Genomic DNA, 18,416 nt, shown 5'->3' with positions numbered 1-18,416 from the left:
AGGGAAAGCCAGCCTCAGACTGCACCCAGTCTAGGCAACCTACAAGACAGAAAGATGCCAACCAAAGTAAATGCCAACAAGTCTCCAACCACAAAGTGCCACATAAACAGTGACAAGAGCTCCAAGTGGAACTACAACTTTCGGGTTCGCTCCATGTACACACAGTGAGATCTCAGAGCAGGTCAAGGGGAAGCAGAGCGTTTGTGTAGCATGTGCAAGGCTCTGGGTTCAACCACTAGAACCACAACGCCGGGAGAGGAACAAATTCACAGGCATTACTTTATGGAAGACTCGTCAAACCTTTGAGGTAAATGGTATCTTCATTCCTCTACAGGTGCAAAGCTGCTTCAGAACACACCAACAGCCCCCACACAAGTAACCATCTTCTTCCTACACCACCTCTACAGCCTTGCTGTCCACCACAGGAAATGGTAGTTCTTTGAAAATTCACTGATTGTTTGGACCTGGTGGTGTGCGAGCCCGCCATCCAAACTACTTCTTCTAAAGCAGTGAGATCACAAGACAGCCAATGGCCTGAAGAGTAAGCATGCTGCTGGGGCTGAACCATGTCCCCAGAAACCAGAAACGGGTATGATAAAGATGTTAAAGCCCTGCCTGGTCCCTAGAATGGGACATTGTGTTCGTAGAAGGAGTAATTGAATCAGTCAAATTCAGACAGAGCTGTGTGGTGATTTGAATAAGAATGGCCCCCATAGGTTCAAATATTTAAGTGCTTAGGGAGTAGCACTATTTGGAAGGATTAGGAGGTGTGGCCTTGTTAGAGGAAGTGTGACTTGTTGGAGAAAGTGTGTCAATAGGGGAGGGCTCTGAGGTTTCAAAAACCCAAGCTTGGCCCAGTGCTTCTTCCTATTGCCTGCAGATCTAGATGTAGACCTCTCAGCTACTGCTCCAGCACCATGTCTGCCTGCACGCCGCCATGTTTCCCTCCCTGCATGGACTAAACCACTGAAACTGTAAGCAAGTCCCAATTTAAATGTTTTCCTTCATAAGAGTTGTCATGGTGTCTCTTCACAGCAGTAGAACACTAAGACAAGCTGTTAGAGTGGCCCTCATCCAGTATGATTTGTGTCTACAAAGAGATGAGGACAGAAGCCGAGGGACACATTGTGGGGACACAGTGAGAAAGCGGCCAAACAGCCAAGGAGGCTCAGGAGAAGCCATAATGCCAATACTTGGCTTTACAGACCACATTATAATAAAACAAATGTCTGTTGAGTAAAACCACTCAGTCTGTGGTACTGTATTACCTACAGCGTACCAGGAGACTAACATAGACATACCAATCTGAACTAGAATACCTAATCCTAGGAGGTAATAAGTGAATCCTGAGGTCAGGTGTAACCATCAATAGGAAAGCACATGTGCACACTGGGATGTCCCCCTGCTCAGCTCTAGAAGTCACAAAGAGGAGGTAGCAACAGCGTATTTCATCTCAACATGCTTGCCCTATGAGCAGGACATTAAATGGGATGATGACCAGCTTGGGAGAAAGACACTGAAGGTTCAAACCTCGCTCCACTAGCAGGTCTGTACCTTATACAGCCTGGTACAACACGAGTTCCCAAGAAACATCTATCAAGTAAATGAAAGGATGGCCTTGGGCAAGACTAGTAAGCTAAGCTTCAGTATGTTTATCTCCTATCTACAATGAGGAAAATAGAGTCTGTACTTCAAAAGCCGCAGTGATGATCAAATAAAATAATGCTTATAGAGAGTCAGGATGGAATCATTCCCTCTTGTTAATCATACCACACCACCATTAAAATGAACAGTGGAGTGTGATCTGGAATGTAAGAAGAAATTGCAGAAGTTCAAAGGGGTAAGGGGACAGTCGGAACCTGGAAAGTCTAACACCAACAAAGGGGCTGATGGCTACCTGATGCCTGTAGAGGGGGCTGCTATAACAGTGACCAATTGACTTTTCTTTCATATGCCCTATCATATAATGTGACATTTTCATGTTTTATAATTACTTATTAGCACATATTAATTGTACAAATTAGAGGTTTCACCACATGATCGTATATTTATATTCACTGTTGGTTTTGAAGGGTTTTTTCCCCTGTAACTATAAGAAGTAAAATATGGTAATATTCCTCCTTAGACTGTAAGATTTTCTAAGTTCATTTATTAACTTTATTTATTAGATTAGTTTTATTATAATATAAATCATTAGATTAATATTATTAGTCTAAAAACAAACAGCTAAGGAGAAGGGAAGAGGGACAAATAATACTAAGATTGATAAAGCCTTAAGTAATTATATTTAATATTCACCTAAAATTATATAAAACACACACACACACAGTGTGTGTGTGTGTGTGTGTGTGTGTGTGTGTGTGTGTCTTAAATGCCACTTGGGCTGACAATGTTCCCCGTAAGAACCACAGACTAACAAAAATCCCAGGAGCAGAAACAAGAAACATCCTTTTGTGTGGTTGGTCAGGGTAGTCAAGGGACTCCCAAAACTACACAGGCTACGGCTGTTGTTCTTGGTTTCCGATCAGAGGCTGGGGGTAAGCCCCTGCTGCTGAAGAAATCACACACATAGTACACGGGACTCGGATGACTTAAGCTGGGTCTAACCTAAAAGCCTTCTCTTGCAGTCTACCTTCCATAGTACCAGAAAGTACTATGCAAACTGCCAAGGGAGGGAAGCAATTAATAGTCCCACCCAGCCCTGACAACTACGATCCACATCAATAACCATCATGGCAAGCTATCCCTAAAGGAGCAATAAAGTGGTCACATGTTGGTGGTAACCAACAGCTGTCTAGTTAGGCTGAGGCCCACTCAACGGGAAGGAAATTATGCCTGGTACTAGAAACCTATTGAATTACCTAGGCCTAAAAGACTTCTACCACCATTCTGCTAGACCAGCTTAACTCCTTACTTCACTCTAAATCTTATCGCTGTACCACAGACAAGTGTGGCCATCACTCCTTATCAACAAAGCCTCTCTACAAAACAATCGAAGCCATTAACAGAAAATCCCAACTGGACACAATGCAAAGATCAACCAGCTGTAGGGAACCCAGCTCCAACGGACACATCTACACCACAGCTCCTGCATCTGGATTCAGGGAACATCACAGGAGAGGAGGCAAAAAGACCGTAAGAACCAGGCACCAGGAAGACTGCCATAAGACTGTCTCCTCTAGAAATAGCTGCCCAGGCAAGACAGAAAGACAGAACAATAATAGCATTATAAATAGACGGGCTAACGGTGGGGGGGACGGGACGGGACACGACAACGACATCCAAGGGTCCCACTCCAGCAAACAATGACTGCTGGGAAAAAGGAAGTTCACCTCTCCCAGGGTCAGCCCCCTAACTGGTTACCCAATACAAAGCGGTCAGCCTTGAAACCATGTACACACACACACACACACACACACACACACATTCTCATTCTCTCACTCACTCTCTCTCTCTCTCCCCCTCCCCCGCCCCCTGGAGGAGGGTGGATATGAAGGTGCCAGGCTGATTATGAGTTGGACAGCCAAAGCAGATGAGTACAGGGCTGAGTAGCAGCCATACCCGTGCTAATCTTGGATTTGCTCTCCACGACGGTCATGGCAGGGGCAGGTGCTGAAGGTGCTGCGGATGAACAGATGCTCTTCTTTGCTTTGACACCATTAGTCACATTCACTCCTCCAGCCATTCCAGCTAGAAGGTCATCATTGCTCTTGGTCTGGAAGCAAAGGAAAATAAAGGGACATTGACTAAACAAAGCAAGGTTAATGTGAAGACGAAGCAAGACTCTGGACTTTTACACTCTACTAATAAGACTTCCTGACATTTAATAAATAAGCAGCTCACCACTGTGCTGTAGACTCAGACACAAAGTCTCTTTAGAGTTACAGGCAATCTCAACAGTCTTTCTTAAGACACTAAATCACGCACAGGAAAAGATTTTATGGATGCCTGGTGTGCCCACTTGTGCCTGATTCAGACAAAGACAGGAAGGTGTTATCCTTATTAAACTTTCATTTAGGACATGACTCATGAACAGGGATCACTTCAGTGAAACTCTATAGCCGATACTGACTGCTGTAAGTTCTAGAAACTGCCACTAAGAGTCAAGCAAATCTTCATTACTGTAGATGATTCTAAAAGAAACTATTTTGAAATGCACCTTAGCTTATCTAATCCTCTAGTGTTAAATCTGAAAAAAAAAAAAACTGAAAAAATTTAAAGACCTGTGTAATACAAGTAACAAAAACTGGGACTTCATCGGGATATCAAGGGACACCAATGATCACTCCACTAAGGTGTATTTTGTAACATTCATACTTTATAAAGATGATTGAAAATATGAGGATTTTTAAAAGAAACACACTATAGCTGATGAGAATGGCTTTAAATTGCTCATTTAATGAAAAACAGTGAGGAGCCCATGTGGTGGTCGGAATGAGAAAGGCTCCCCGCGGCTCATACAGGGGAATGCTTGGTCCCCAGATGACGGACTGGGGAATATCAGGAGGTGTGGCCTTGTTGGAGTAGCTGTGTCACTGGGAGTGGGCTCTGGGGTTTCCATCCTATTCCCAGTTAGCTCTCTCTGTCCCACGCTTATGGATCAAGATGTAAGCTCTCCACTACTGCTCCTGCATCACGACTGCCTGCCTGCTGCCATGCTCCCCACCATGATGGCCATGGACTCTAACCCTTTGAAACTGTATGTCCCAGTAAACTCTTTTTTTAATATAAGCTGCCTTGGTCATGGTGTCTTATCACAGCACAGAAAAGTGACTGAGACACTCAATTGCACTTCTTTTTTCAAACACCAGGAATTAAAAAACTGTAGAAAAGGAAAAGTACGTGTTATTACTTTAATTATGTATTTAGTGTGTGTATACATGTGTGTACACATGTATGTGCCTTCTTGCACAGAGCACAGGTGGAGGTCAGAGGTCAATCTATTGGAATCTATTCTCTTCTTCCACTATGTGGGATCCTGGGGATCAAACACAAGTGGTCAGGCCCAGCAGCAAATGCCTTTACCCACTGAACATCTCCCAGACCAAGAAAAAATGCTTTTTAATAAAAGAACTCAAAGCTTTTCTCCACTTAAGGTGAAAGCACACTTTAGCTGACTGATTTACTATCTTTGGCTAAAGCAATGCTCTTAAAATAATCATAATGAACTCACTTCTACGAGTAAAAATGGTTCATACATGAGTAAACTCTGAAGTTTCTTCCAGCTTTCAATACCAGGGATTCCATACGGAAATGTCTGTTGTCATCAATATATATATATTTTAATGTGTACGGGTATTTTGCCTGCATATATGACTGACTGTACAGCACATTTGAGATTTGTTCCCACAGAGGTCAGAAAAGAGCATTGGATCCTCTGGACCTGGAGTTACTGGTGATTGTGAGTCAGAGGTCAGAAGAGGGCATTGGATCCCTGGAACTGGAGTTACAGATCATTGTGAGTCAACATATGAGTGTTGGGTATCACTAACCTAGGTGTCTTAGCTAGGGTTTCTATTGCTGTGAAGAGACACCATGACCACAGCAACTCTTATAAAAGAAAACATTTAATTCAGGTGGCTTACACTTTCAGAGATGTAGTCCATTATCATTAGCAGGACATGGTGGCATGCAGGCAAATGTGGTGCTAGAGAAGGAGTTGAGAGTTCTTTATCTTGATACACAAGCAACAGGAAGTGAAGTGTGTCCCACACTGGGTGTAGCATATATAAGACCTCAAAACCCACTCCAGCAGTGACACATTTCCTCCAACAAGGCCACACCTACTCCAACAAGGCCACACTTCCTAACAGTGCCACTCCCTATGGGCCCAGCATTCAAACAAGGGAGTCTATGGGGGCCATTCTTATTCAAACCGCCACACTGGATATTCTGAAAAAGCAGTATGTCCTTTCAATCACTGAGCCAGCTCTCCTGGCCTTCATCAGTCAATTATTTCAAAGCTGTCTTATAGTAGTGCAGATAGGTAACAACATTTTATTTAAAGACTCAGACAACTTAAGGATGAGGCTAAGAAACAGAATGCTCACCTAGCACACTCACAGACCTGGGTTTGATCCTAAAACCAAGATAAAAAGTAAAATAGGGGACTGGAGTGATGGCTTAGTGGTTAAGAGTACTGGCAGGGGACCCAGCTTTGACTCCCAGCATCTACATGGTGGCTCACAACCATCTGTAATTCCAGTTCCAGGGGACCCAATGCCTTCTTCTGGCCTCTGTGAGCCCCAGACATACAAGGGGTACAGATATACATTCAAGCAAAACACTCATACTATATTTATTTAATTAAAAACTAAAAATAGACAGAAAAGGGATCAGTTTTTCAAACATTTACAAAATTAAAGTCGGATAATTAAGGATTGTCATACTGTTTGACATCTAAAATACACAGGATAAAGAGAACAGGGGAAATTATATTAACCATGAAGACTTATCTCTGCTAGTAAAAAGCAGCCATCAACTAATGGTACAAAATACCTCTAAATCTCAAGTTCCCTATCCCATCAATCTTCATCCATTAGCAGTTATAAAGAAGCAACAGACTGTATTTTCAATTCATCTTTTATATGTTTTTTTAAAAAGCTATGTTCGAGCTAATTTGTCTATCCCATTATGTTAAATATTCTTTTCTTTCCTTCTCTCTCTTCCCCTGAGACAGAGTTTCTCTGTGTAGCCCTGGCTGTTCTGGAACTCCCTCTGCAGACTAGGTTAAAATATTCTCTAAGTCATGCGAAAAGGGAGATTAATCCCAGTCACGCTTCTCTGGTTACATCTTGCCTTTGGGTAATGACAAAGTCAAACACACACTTGGATACCAAATCACAAACTCTGAACTTGCAACTCAGATCACAAAGTACAGAAAAGAAAAAAAAAAAAATTTAGTGAAGCCAAATAAGAGTCCAAAAGCAAGGTTGTGCAGCTCAGCAGGAGAGCTTATCCAGCCTTTGTGAGGTCCTGGGCTATATGCTCAGCACCACAATCATAGTGTAATAAACCAGGAGTGGTGGCACACACTTTGAATCCCAACACTCAGGAGACAGAGACAGCTCAATCTCTGTAAGTTCAAGGCCAGCCTGGTCTATGTAGCAAGTTCCAGGACAGCCAGAGCTACAGGGAGAGATCTTGTCTCAAAAACCTAAAATACTAATAACCAAAAACTTCTATGAAGAAACTCTATAGTAAGACAGTTGATTTATGGCTTTAAAGGTAATTCAGAAGACTCGGGTTTACAAGAAAACATGCTAGGTCAACTGTATTCACCAAGTAGAAAAGAATATGAGTTTGAAGTGTTTTATACCACATTAAAAATAAAGTTTCTAACTACAACCAGAAATTCTGAAATCATAAAACAAAGACTCGGTCAACTTAAGTACATAAAAATAAAAATCTTAAGACAAAACTTTAGAAAAATATTTAAAATCCTCATCACAGTTAAAATAAAGAAATAAATGAGCAAGCAAACAAACAAATAAAAAGGAAGAGGAAGAGAAAGGAAAGAAAAGAAACCAAATAGTGAAATACTTGACACCGACCAGGCTGGCAAAAACAGAAGAAGTATGATAATACGCTCTTTCGGGAAGGACAGTGAAACTGCATTGGTACACAACATAGTGAGGTATACACCTATTAAAACACAATCAGTTTTGTGGTACAGAGAGCTCAAGAGATGGCCCACCTGACACCACGCCCAAAGACCTGAGTTCAACCTTCGCAACCTATATAGTGGAAAGAACTGACTCCCACAAGGTGTTCCCTGACCTGTACACATGTACACACACACACACACACACACACACACACACACACACACACACACACACCAGGGAGGGAGGGAGGGAGGGAAGGAGGAAGGGAGGGAGGGAGGAGAGAGAGAACAAACCATTGGATAAAAAACTCCATCTTCAACAAACGGTGCTAAGAAAACTGGATGTGCACAGGCAAATGACATTAGATCTGTATCTATTTCCATGCACACATTACATCCAAGCAGATCAAAGACCTCACTGTGAAACCTGAGGCACTAAAACTGCTGGGAGAAAACAGCAGCAGTGTCTACAAGACCCGGGTGTAGGAAAGGACTCTGAGAGGACCCCATCTGTACAGGAATTCAGGTCAACAAACGACAAGTGTGACCTCACAAAATTAAAATAATCATGAGTGAAGAAGGAACCAGTGAGTGGGAGACTTTGTCAGTAACACCCAGAGACAAAGTAACACCCAGACCCAGTAATACCCAGAGACAAAGAACTCAGAAATCAAAGAGTTGAGGAAACAATGGCCATTTTAAAAATGGGCTAAGGATCTAAACGGAGGTTCTCTGCAAGTCCAGTTCATGGGGACCTGAAGCTTCTTCCGGCCTCTACAGGCACTGGATGCATGTGCTATACAGACACACATGCAGGCAACACACTTTGACACACAAAATAAGAGCAAACCTTTATTTATTTATTGGTTTGTTTGTTTGTTTGTTTTTTGGTTTTTCGAGACAGGGTTTCTCTGTGTAGTTTTGGAGCCTGTCCTGGATCTTGCTCTGTAGATCAGGCTGGCCTCAAACTTAGAGATCCGCCTGCCTCTGCCTCCCGAGTGCTAGGATTAAAGGCATGCACTGCCACTGCCAAGCAAAAGCAAATCTTTTTAAAGAGAAAAGAAATTCTCATTTGTGGTAATGAACTCTATTGCATTAGTAAATTTAATGAGCCTATACACTAGCTACTAGATTTACAGTAATATAATGCCCTGGTTTTGTAATTGTACTATGTCTATAAAAGAGAATGTTTGTTTTCTTGAAAATATAAATATTTAGCAGTAAAGGATAATTACTGTCTACAATTTTACAATTAAAAGGTTTAAGACAAACTCTGTGTGTGTGCGTGTGTGTGTGTGTGTGTGTGTGTGTGTGTGTGTGCGTGCGCGCATGCTTGCACATGTATATACAGGAAAATGTTAAAACACCATAGTAAAAGTTAGTATGTGGTGATTCTTAGTAAAGAATACATGGTAGACTCAGGCATGGTAGTGTGAGCCTTTGAGACCAGGAATCCAAAGCCTCAGTAACATAGAATACTGTCTCTAAAACAAGGAAGAAAGCACACACAACAGGTGCTCCATCTCATTCATAAAACAACACATGCAAATTAATTTCCTACACAACCCCCTCCCCAGCCCTGAATGGTTAAAATAAAGGAAGTAACAATGTGGCGCTAAGTACCCAGGAGTGCAAACTGGTATGCACGCTTGAGAAACGACTTAACCAGCCTATTAAAATCCAGCACAGTGGCCTCACTCTGGTTAGAGGGCTAACAGAAATGAGGATGCAGGGGTCATAAAGATGTCCGTGAGAATGCTCCTAACAATATAGTCTTGAGAATCTCCAGTGCAGTCTGAAGTCACTCAACAATCTGCTAGGTGAGTAAACTAAGGTCTATTAATCACATGGATTACTAACCAGCAGCAAAGGAAGTTCTGTTGTTTACAACAATATGGGTAAGGCACCCAAAACACATAGTAAGAACAGCGTTTGTAGTTACACTTGTATAAAAATCAAAACTGGCAAATTAATTTCTGGTGCTGAACACTGAGGCAGTAGCTACTTCTCGGGAGGTGCCAGCGAGGCTGCTGAGAAGCAGGAATGCTGCTTCCTGCTCTGAGTGGTAGCTGCAGGGTACATTCACTGTACAAGGATTCACTAAGCTCAGTGTACACTTTGAGAGCACCTGCCAATGCATCCACACAACGTCATGACAAGTTCAAAACAACACTGTCCTTTCCAGCTTGCCTTTTACTACTTGTACGCTCGCTCACTGCTGTTTTTCCATTTCTTCTAATTGTGCTATAAGATTCTATAAACAGGTGTACATCCCCATAAATAATTCCCTATCAATAACATCCCAAAACATGAAATTGATGAGGAACATGTTATGAATAAACCTTTAACAACAGATGCAAGATTCAATTAATTTGGCAAAAATATTGCAGATACAGAGAGTGAAATCTCACAAAGTATTAGATACACCTCATGGTCAAGTCTAGTCTATATATTTTCCTAAATTTTAAGATTATTTTCCAAATTGCACATTTGGAAACCATCACACTGTTAACTTTTTCTTTCTCTTCCCCCAACTCGGCCCCCTGTGCTTGTGTGCATGGGTGTGTGTGTGTGTGTGTGTGTGTGTGTGTGTGTGTGTGTACAAGCAGCCTATGACTAAGCTACAACCCTGTTAACTAGCTTTTATACTACAAAATAATCACTGCAGGAAAGCATGATCAAAATAATTACAGAGAACTATCAGTTACTTGTGTTCTGACTGAAGCTTATTAGTTCCCTCCATCGATTTTTACAAAAACATGTCCCAGTACAAAGGGGACTCTGCTGCTTCTTCATACCGAAGAGCATGCAAAGTGGAAGGTGCCAGCAGCACTGAGGGACCACCTCGGCAGGAAAAGCAGCTTGGCTGTTGACTCTGAGGAAGAGCCGGAGCCCTAACCAGATCAGCACAACCCCTGACAAGTGTGGGAATAACCTCCCTCCATCCATCTCTCTGCAGAGAGCTACGATTGCTCATTGCCTACCACCACAGCTCCATCTAGAGTGACTGGAGCTCCAAGTCTCAAAGATCATCCTCTGGACTCTTAACTAGAGTTGGCATCTGAAATGAGATACTAAAAAAGTTCAAGTGCTTTTACCCTTACCGTATGAGAAAGGGGTCACGGGAAAATTGACCAATGACAAAACTGTATGAATGGGGTTCAGTATGTACACAAGATCTCTAAATAACTAAAAACAGAGCACTTCATTTATCCTGCTACTCATCAATGCTCCATTATAGTCACAGGAATGAAGGTTGTGGGAGGCTTGTGCCAGAGGAACAGTGAGCTACAGTAACTCTGAAAAACAAAATATAAATAAGTCAGAGAGGTGTCAACCCCCCTTCTTTTATACAGTGCTAGAGATGGAACCCAGGGCATAACACCTGCTAGGCAAGCACTCTGCCACGGTGTTGAATTCCGAGCCTCTCAAAAGCTCTTGACTGTTTTTTCTGCTTATTTTAGCTTTTTCTTTCCTGTCTCTTCTCCAATTTCTCATCAACAACAGTTTTCTAGCTGACCCTCCCTACTACAAATCTATCCACACACTCCCCAAAACAACGCGCACACACTTAAACAAATCTGCTACTGGAGCAAAGCCTAAAGGAGAACAGCTGGCGCGTGCTTTCCAGTGGAAAAGTACTCACCCTTCAAGACCGCACTCCCAGCAACTCCAGACCCACACCTCAGCTGTGAGATGCCTGCTCAGTGCACAGACCATAGTAAATCTGACACAGGAGACATAGAAGGCAGGCAGTGGTACACATCATCCAACAACAACCCTTCAACCTGTTCTTCCAGTCACATAAATAACAGGTCCCCTGTCACACAGGTACTCCACTCTGAAGATGGCCCGGCAACTCAGTAACCAGTTAAGTCAGAACATGCCGTCTCTCTTACATGAAAGACTGGCAGTACTACCACCAAGGAGACACTTCAGGGTGTCGAGTCAGGCTGTAGGGAGTAGGGCAAAGGTCCTTCCTGGCTCTGTCCCCCAGGCCACAGGATGACAACCAGCAACTCATCAAGAATATTGTACGGAAAAAATTAGGGCTCTCCACGCCCACTGAATCAGCCCAGGTTCAGTTTTAACAACCTTGAAATATAGAACAGCACTTCCTACTAGATCTTTCAGAACATACATGGGCATCCCAAGTTGTTCCTCTGAAGGGCTTTTAAAATAATGAATCCACAACCTAAACCCTCTGCCTGAATAAAGGGTTGTTGGAGGTCAGACCATGCTTGGTTTCTCCTTGTCAGACTAGCAGAACCCCTCCTAGAGTCTGCAGTCGGTTTCCACCCCAAACACCCCAGCACTAAAGTAGGGAAGCAGGCCAGTGCGTACACAACGTTTCAACTGGAAGGGCTGGAGAGCACCGTGTGGATCCGCATGCAAGGGCATCAAACACTGAACTAGGAGCTGGGTGCGGTGGTACACACTTGTCATCTAGGCACTGGGGGAGCGGAGAAAGGAAGGTTGCAGGGAGTCTGAGGCCAGACGGGGCTACATCGCAGCAAGCTGTCTTAAAACATAACCTCAACAACAACAACAAAAAAATAAAGACATTTTAAAAAGAGGGGGCGGAGGGCAAAGGCTGTGACTCAGCAGGTAAAGATGCGGGACACCAAGACTAACAACCTGAGTTCAAGCCCTGTGACACAAAGATGGAAGAATGAATCCCACTCCCACACTGTGGCATGAAGGTACACATACGAATGCACACTCATTGCACCATAGATAGATAGATAGATAGATAGATAGATAGATAGATAGATAGATAGATAGACAGACTGACTGGATGGCTCAAACCAATACACAATACCCTAAGAGTGAGAATACCCCTGGAAAACTGCTATGTTCCCAAAATCCACCCTGGGCTAAAAGATTCAAATCTAACAAAAACAGCAAACCTGCTCCCACCTGTCACTGACTAAGTCCTTGATCTGTGCTGTCCACTTGTAATCTCTCTTTTAATTATGGCCATAGTCCTTTGAAGCCATGTACTCATCTCTGTCCCCAAAGTCTCTGGTCCAATTACAATTCTACACTAAAAAGAACTTAATCCAGTCTCTAAGAAAGTCTAAAGAAAATTTAACTATGTTCTTACTGAATTAAAACCCCCAAGGCTAACTAAAACTAACACTGGATCAGCTGTTAAAGAAGCAGAGGCAAGAGGATCTCTGTGTTCACGGCCAGCCTGGTCTACAGATAGAGTTCCAGGACAGTAAAAAACTACAAGGCTAAGCAAAGAGATTCATGCTATAAAAGTGTGTATGGCGGAACAAACACTGTCAGTAAGTCACAGGAACATGACACCCAGCCATCCATTAACACACAGCTCGCCTGTGCTTTTCAAAGCCTTCCTGAACTAGGCGCATTATCTACTGTCCATACCGTCTGTCTCTTGGGCATCACATCTCACCATAGTTCACTTGTTCCTGCTTACATCTCATGATGGCCATCCTTTCCTCCTCAAGCTCCCTGAAGGCAGACTCTACCTCCAGCTCACCTGCATACAACACCCTACATAAAGCAGGCACTTGGTTATTTTTTTCATGCAGAGCCTATTATTAGTTTTGTTCATAAGGATGGACCAAAATACCAATTAAGGCCACCTTGATGTAAGATCTCTTCCAAGACTTGTGTTCCTGGTACTTGTAGAGAGTAAACCTCAAATAATACTCCTTTAATAAATTCGGCATATTAAAATGCATGCCTAAAATCCACTGCATATTCAAATCTTGCATGGTAATACCTTTGACAAAGACGCCGCTGTTCCAGGCTTCACAGGCTTGCCTCCCGCGGGTGCTGAAGAGCTGTTCTCAGGCTTGCTTTTTTCTACTGTTTGCGGTTTGCTTACCCCAGACACCTTAGGCACTGAGCCAACACTCCTGTTTGCTTTCTTCATTCTGGGCTGCCTCTTGGTGATGCATTTACAATCAAACCTGTGGGAAGACAGAGCATCACGATGAGAAGAAAACTGGCAAACAGCTCTTTAGAAATTATTTCTGAAGAATTTCACCACGTGATCAAAATATCTAAAAGACAGATGTCACAACAGAGAACAACACTGAAAATCCTTAAACTCACATTATTGAAATGTACTACTTTACTGATTTATAATGTGCTCTAACTCATCCAGTAGGCAGACACCTTACATCTGTGGGGGCTAGTTCTATATCAAAACCCAGCAGGGCAAACTCCAAATCCTGTAGCTCTGTGTCCAGTGTCAAAAGGCTTACTTACATGGCTCTTTCCTCCCACCTTTACTAACCACAACACACTTCCCTCTCTCAGGCCGGTTCCACTCCCTGCATTCAGTTTTGCCTGGCATGGGTCCCAAGGCTCTTGCACCTCCAACATTCTGTGGTCTCTACCAGGTTGCACTTTCACATCTTTACAAAATGGCCTCTCAGGGCCCCCATGCAGGGACTCTACCGCCACATGCCCAGCCTCTGCAGCTCTCCTTACCCATGGAGGAAGTTCCACAACCCCTTTACTCCTGTATCTTTCATGGTTCTAAAGCCAGAACCAGGTGGCTGAAGCAGCCAAGTCTGATGATTTCCTTTGGATGGAACTTAGCCCCTCCTTGAACTACATCTGCATAAGCGTTCCTTTGTAGTTGCTTTTTAGGTGGAGGAAATTCCTCAAACCTTTTCCTTTCACAAATCAGAGGATTAGCTGGGTGGCATCTTTTCCTGAGGGCACCACTCCCTTTATTCCATTTCACATCAGGCTTCTCCTTCTTTTCCAGCACATACCTTGGTTCCAACATCAAATCTCCTGGGCTCTTTTTCCCCTCAAACTGTACATTCTATATTTTTCTTTTTGCCCTGTTTCCTCTTTCCCAATGTAATCTGCATAAGAGTAATCATTAATAACCACAGGGCAGAGTCAATATTAGGTGGTCTTGAAATCTCTCTGCCAACAAAATTAGTCCAAAACTTTTCAATTTAGCCAAGGCTGCAGTGAAGTCACAGGATGCAACACAGGTCGGTGCTGCTAGAAACACATGTGACCCTGAAAAACTGTAGTTGTTGTCCATCCAGAAACCTTGCACTGAGGCCCACACGGAGGTGGCAACACACAGTTTTAAGAAATCATGTTCTAATCAATCTGCATCTCCCAAAGATAAGCCTGGGGCTGCTATGAAGGACAGAGTCACAGGGCGTAAGGGCCAGGTGTGAGGACATGGAATAGGAATCCCCTTCCCTGCGACTTTTCACTGCCTAAGCTCAAAGTCTATCCCTCAAAAGCACTGGTCTGACTCCACTGCACTCGGTGTCTGAGAACGCTGGAAGCGTGTCTTTGTGGGCTCTCCCACCAGCCGCTCAGTACCAGGAACTTTCCAGTTCAATCCTTTCTGTTCTTGCACCGTTCTGAGCATACCTGTATCTCTTTTTTAAATGTTTTTGTATGTGTATGGGCGACTGGCCTACATGTGTGTCTGTGCACCACTTGCGTGCTTGGTGCCAGTGGAGGCCAGAAGAAGGTGTTGGATCCCCTGGCACTGAAGTTAAGGGTGGTTATGAGACACCACCTGAGTGCTGGGAATCAAATCCAGGGCCCCTTAAAGGTCAGCCACTGCTCACTCATCTCTTCATCCTTGACTAGCATCCTATTACTACGTCTGCAATTAAAAAAAAGGAAGTTGCACTGTGAGGAATCTATGTAAGCATCCTCATAATTTAATGTAATTCACTGTGGTTGTGTAAATGAGAACGACCCCTACTGATTCATAGTTCGATGCTTGGTCCTTGGTTGGTGAAACAGTTTTGGAAGGATTAGGAAGTGTGGCCATCTTGGAGAAGCCGAAAACAAACCCAGTCTCTTCCTCCCCTTCTCTCTCCACCCTCTCCCTCCCTCCCTCCCTTCTTCTCCCCTTCCACAACTGCCAACCACCACGATTCTGGCCATGATGGTCAAGGACTCTGAAACCATAAGCAAGCACCCAATTAAATGTTCTCTTATAAATTGCCTTAGTCATGGTGTCTCTTCACAGCAATAACAAAGTAACTAAGATATTCACCTAATCGTTGACAATGTTACATGGGACAAAGCAACATTCTGTGGTGTACCCAAAGATTGGTCTGGGCCTCGGACCCACTGAAGTCTAATATTCCTCTCCAGCATGAGGCATGAAGACTGCCAAGCTTGGCTATATAGATTTTCAGTTCATCCTGAGCTACATAGCAAGACTCAGTCTAACATTTTTTTAATTTAAAAAGATAGTAATAATAAATAAGATGGAATTGGTGAGATACAGCACAACCTGAGTAGAGAAAAGAAACAACTGCCACGTTATCCTCTGACTTTTACATGTCCTGTGGTATGTCCATATGCTATGTAAGTGCATGCATGCCCTCGTGCTCTTGGGCATTCATTCTCATTATTCTCATTGTTCTCATTGTTCTCATTTTCTCTCTCTCTCTCTCTCTCTCTCTCTCTCTCTCTCTCTCTCTCTCTCTCTCCCCCCCCCCTCTCTCTTTCTCCCTCTCTCTCTCTGTAATAACTGTGTTTTAAAAGAAAAGTCAGGAGACCTGGGTCCAAGCTCTAGCTTTGCCATATGAGTTATGTTACCAGGGGCAAATCACTTATCTTTATAAATTTCCTCTCTTATGAAAGAGAATTAATAAAGTCTTGCTTAAAGACTTCTGGTACAAATAAACACATGTAAACCAGTAAGAGGGGAGTCTTTATACAGCCTAGTTCTAGAAGTTATTTCACCAGGGCTCAAAGGTTAGAGATATGTTGCAACATACCAACGTTAGAGAGCCATTTAAAAGCCCAACCCTCTCCAAGTAGCTACCCACAAAAGATAGACCAATCCAGTTTTAGAAGAAATGCCAATGGGACCCTATGGATTTATCTTACCTGGCACACTGCATCAAAGAGAAGCCATCCTGAATCAAGGACACTGAGTGTCTTGGAAACCAGAGGGGCTCTGAAGCCCCTCCCTGGCTGGTGGGTGCCTCCAAACTAACAGTGAGGGACAGGAACCTTTTTTGACACTATAGAAACATACTCAAGCCTGCTTTCTACATCATACCCGAATGTTATCTTTTCCTTTAAACCCTAACCTCATTATAATCATTTTTCCCCTGCAAAAGAAATGTACTGATAATTTAAAGTACTGAATTCAACTGCTATCATAAGATCTTCCATGCTGAGGAGGATTTAAAAAAAAAAAAAAAAAAAGATCTTCCACGCTTAGTCTTAAAAACTAGTAACTATTTGCGACCAAATCTATCCAGGGACTAGTTGCTTAACTCCTGAAATTTTAGTTCCTTCGTTCATAAAATGGGGTTGGTAACAGTATGTACTTTATAAGGATGCTGAGGTAATTAAATAATAAACCTAGCATGCTTATCAGAGTAACAGCCCACAATGTAGACCAGATAGATAGAAGCTTTCAAAATCTACAGAGGAACATCTTGCAAATCCCAAGTACTACTAAAGCCTTACTAAAGCAAGGCAGCTGGGCATAGTGGCGGATCCTTGTAACCCAGCCCTTGAGAGGCAGAGGCAGAGAAACTCAATTCAGGGTCATCTTCAGCTGCATAGCAAGTGTGAGACCAGCCTGATCATCTCAAAACAAACAAACACATGATTAATGAAGTAAAAGGCAGCAACTTGGAGCTGGAAAGATGACCAGCAGGTAAAAGCACAAGCTGCTCTTCCAGGAGACCCAGGTTCAGGTTCAATTCTCAGCACCCACATGGTAGCTAGCTCACAACTGTCTGTGACCACAGTCCTAGGGAACCCAGCACCCTCTTCTGGCCTCTACAACCATGAGGCACACAGGCAGTGTACAGAATACACAAAAGCAAAACACCCATACACATAAAAACAAAAATATTTTCTTAAGGCAGCAACTCAAAAGGTACTCTGTGAGAGAAGTCTTTCCCCTACTCCCTCTGAGACAGTGTCTCACTCTGTAGCTCTGGCTGGCCAGAACCCTCTGTGCAATCCAGGCTGGCCTGGAATCTCCCAGCCTCTATTTCCTAAACGCTGGGATTAAAGGTGTACGTCACTATGCCTAGCTGAGACTCCTTTTACAAGGAATGACTAAAGACTGTTTTACTTACTACTTATACTAAATTACATACTCTAACATGTAGATGTCAACAAACAACACTAGCTTCTAGATCTTTCCCACTGAAAACTACAAATCAGAAAATGCTGCAGATGCATGGTAGGGAGTCCACAGGAATGGTAATCAAGAAACCCTAGATTACATCCCAGGTCTGGCATTCTGTAAATGGCTAACTCTGTGAGCCTTGATAATACCAGCAAGGAGTGCTCAAAATGTATTTTAGGAAAGTAATTGCTTTTTTTTTCCCTGGGTTTTTCGAGACAGGGTTTCTCTGTGTAGCTTTGCACCTTTCCTGGAACTCGCTCTGTAGCCCAGGCTGGCCTCCAACTCACAGAGACCCACCTGCCTCTGCCTCCCGAGTGCTGGGGTTAAAGGCGTGCGTCACCACCACCTGGCTGTAATTGTTTATTAACTGTGATTTTTATCCCTAGCATTATATCCCATTTAAAAAAAAAAATCATAAAAAGGTCTTGACCCAAGCAATCTAAATATAGCTTTCTATAGTTTCTATAGTTTCACAAGTCTGTATTTAAAATGTAAAAATCATCTTAAAGGGCTGGAGAGATGGCTCAGAGGTTAAGAGCACTGGCTGTTCTTCCAGAGGTCCTGAGTTCAATTCCCAGCAACCACATGGTGGCTCACAACCATCTGTAATGAGATCTGGTGCCCTCTTCTGGCTTACCGGCATACATGCAGGCAGAACACTGTACACAT

At 43.1% G+C, this 18,416-nt stretch overlaps 1 protein-coding gene across 1 annotated transcript in view; it reads right to left on the bottom strand.

Annotated features, from left to right (window-relative positions):
• Specc1l (sperm antigen with calponin homology and coiled-coil domains 1 like) overlaps positions 1-18,416 on the bottom strand; it is a 113,122-nt gene that overhangs the window by 77,883 nt on the left and 16,823 nt on the right. The window contains exons 2-3 of the mRNA XM_036167550.1: positions 13,362-13,551; positions 3,562-3,715 (exon numbers count right to left, since the gene is read on the bottom strand). Coding sequence (XP_036023443.1) covers positions 3,562-3,715; positions 13,362-13,514 — 307 coding nt within the window. The 5' untranslated portion in view covers positions 13,515-13,551. The remainder of the gene's footprint in view (positions 1-3,561; positions 3,716-13,361; positions 13,552-18,416) is intronic.

Source organism: Onychomys torridus, chromosome 18 (assembly GCF_903995425.1).
Source record: "Onychomys torridus chromosome 18, mOncTor1.1, whole genome shotgun sequence".
NCBI lineage: Eukaryota > Metazoa > Chordata > Mammalia > Rodentia > Cricetidae > Onychomys > Onychomys torridus.
This window is presented reverse-complemented; position numbering and strand designations above follow the sequence as displayed.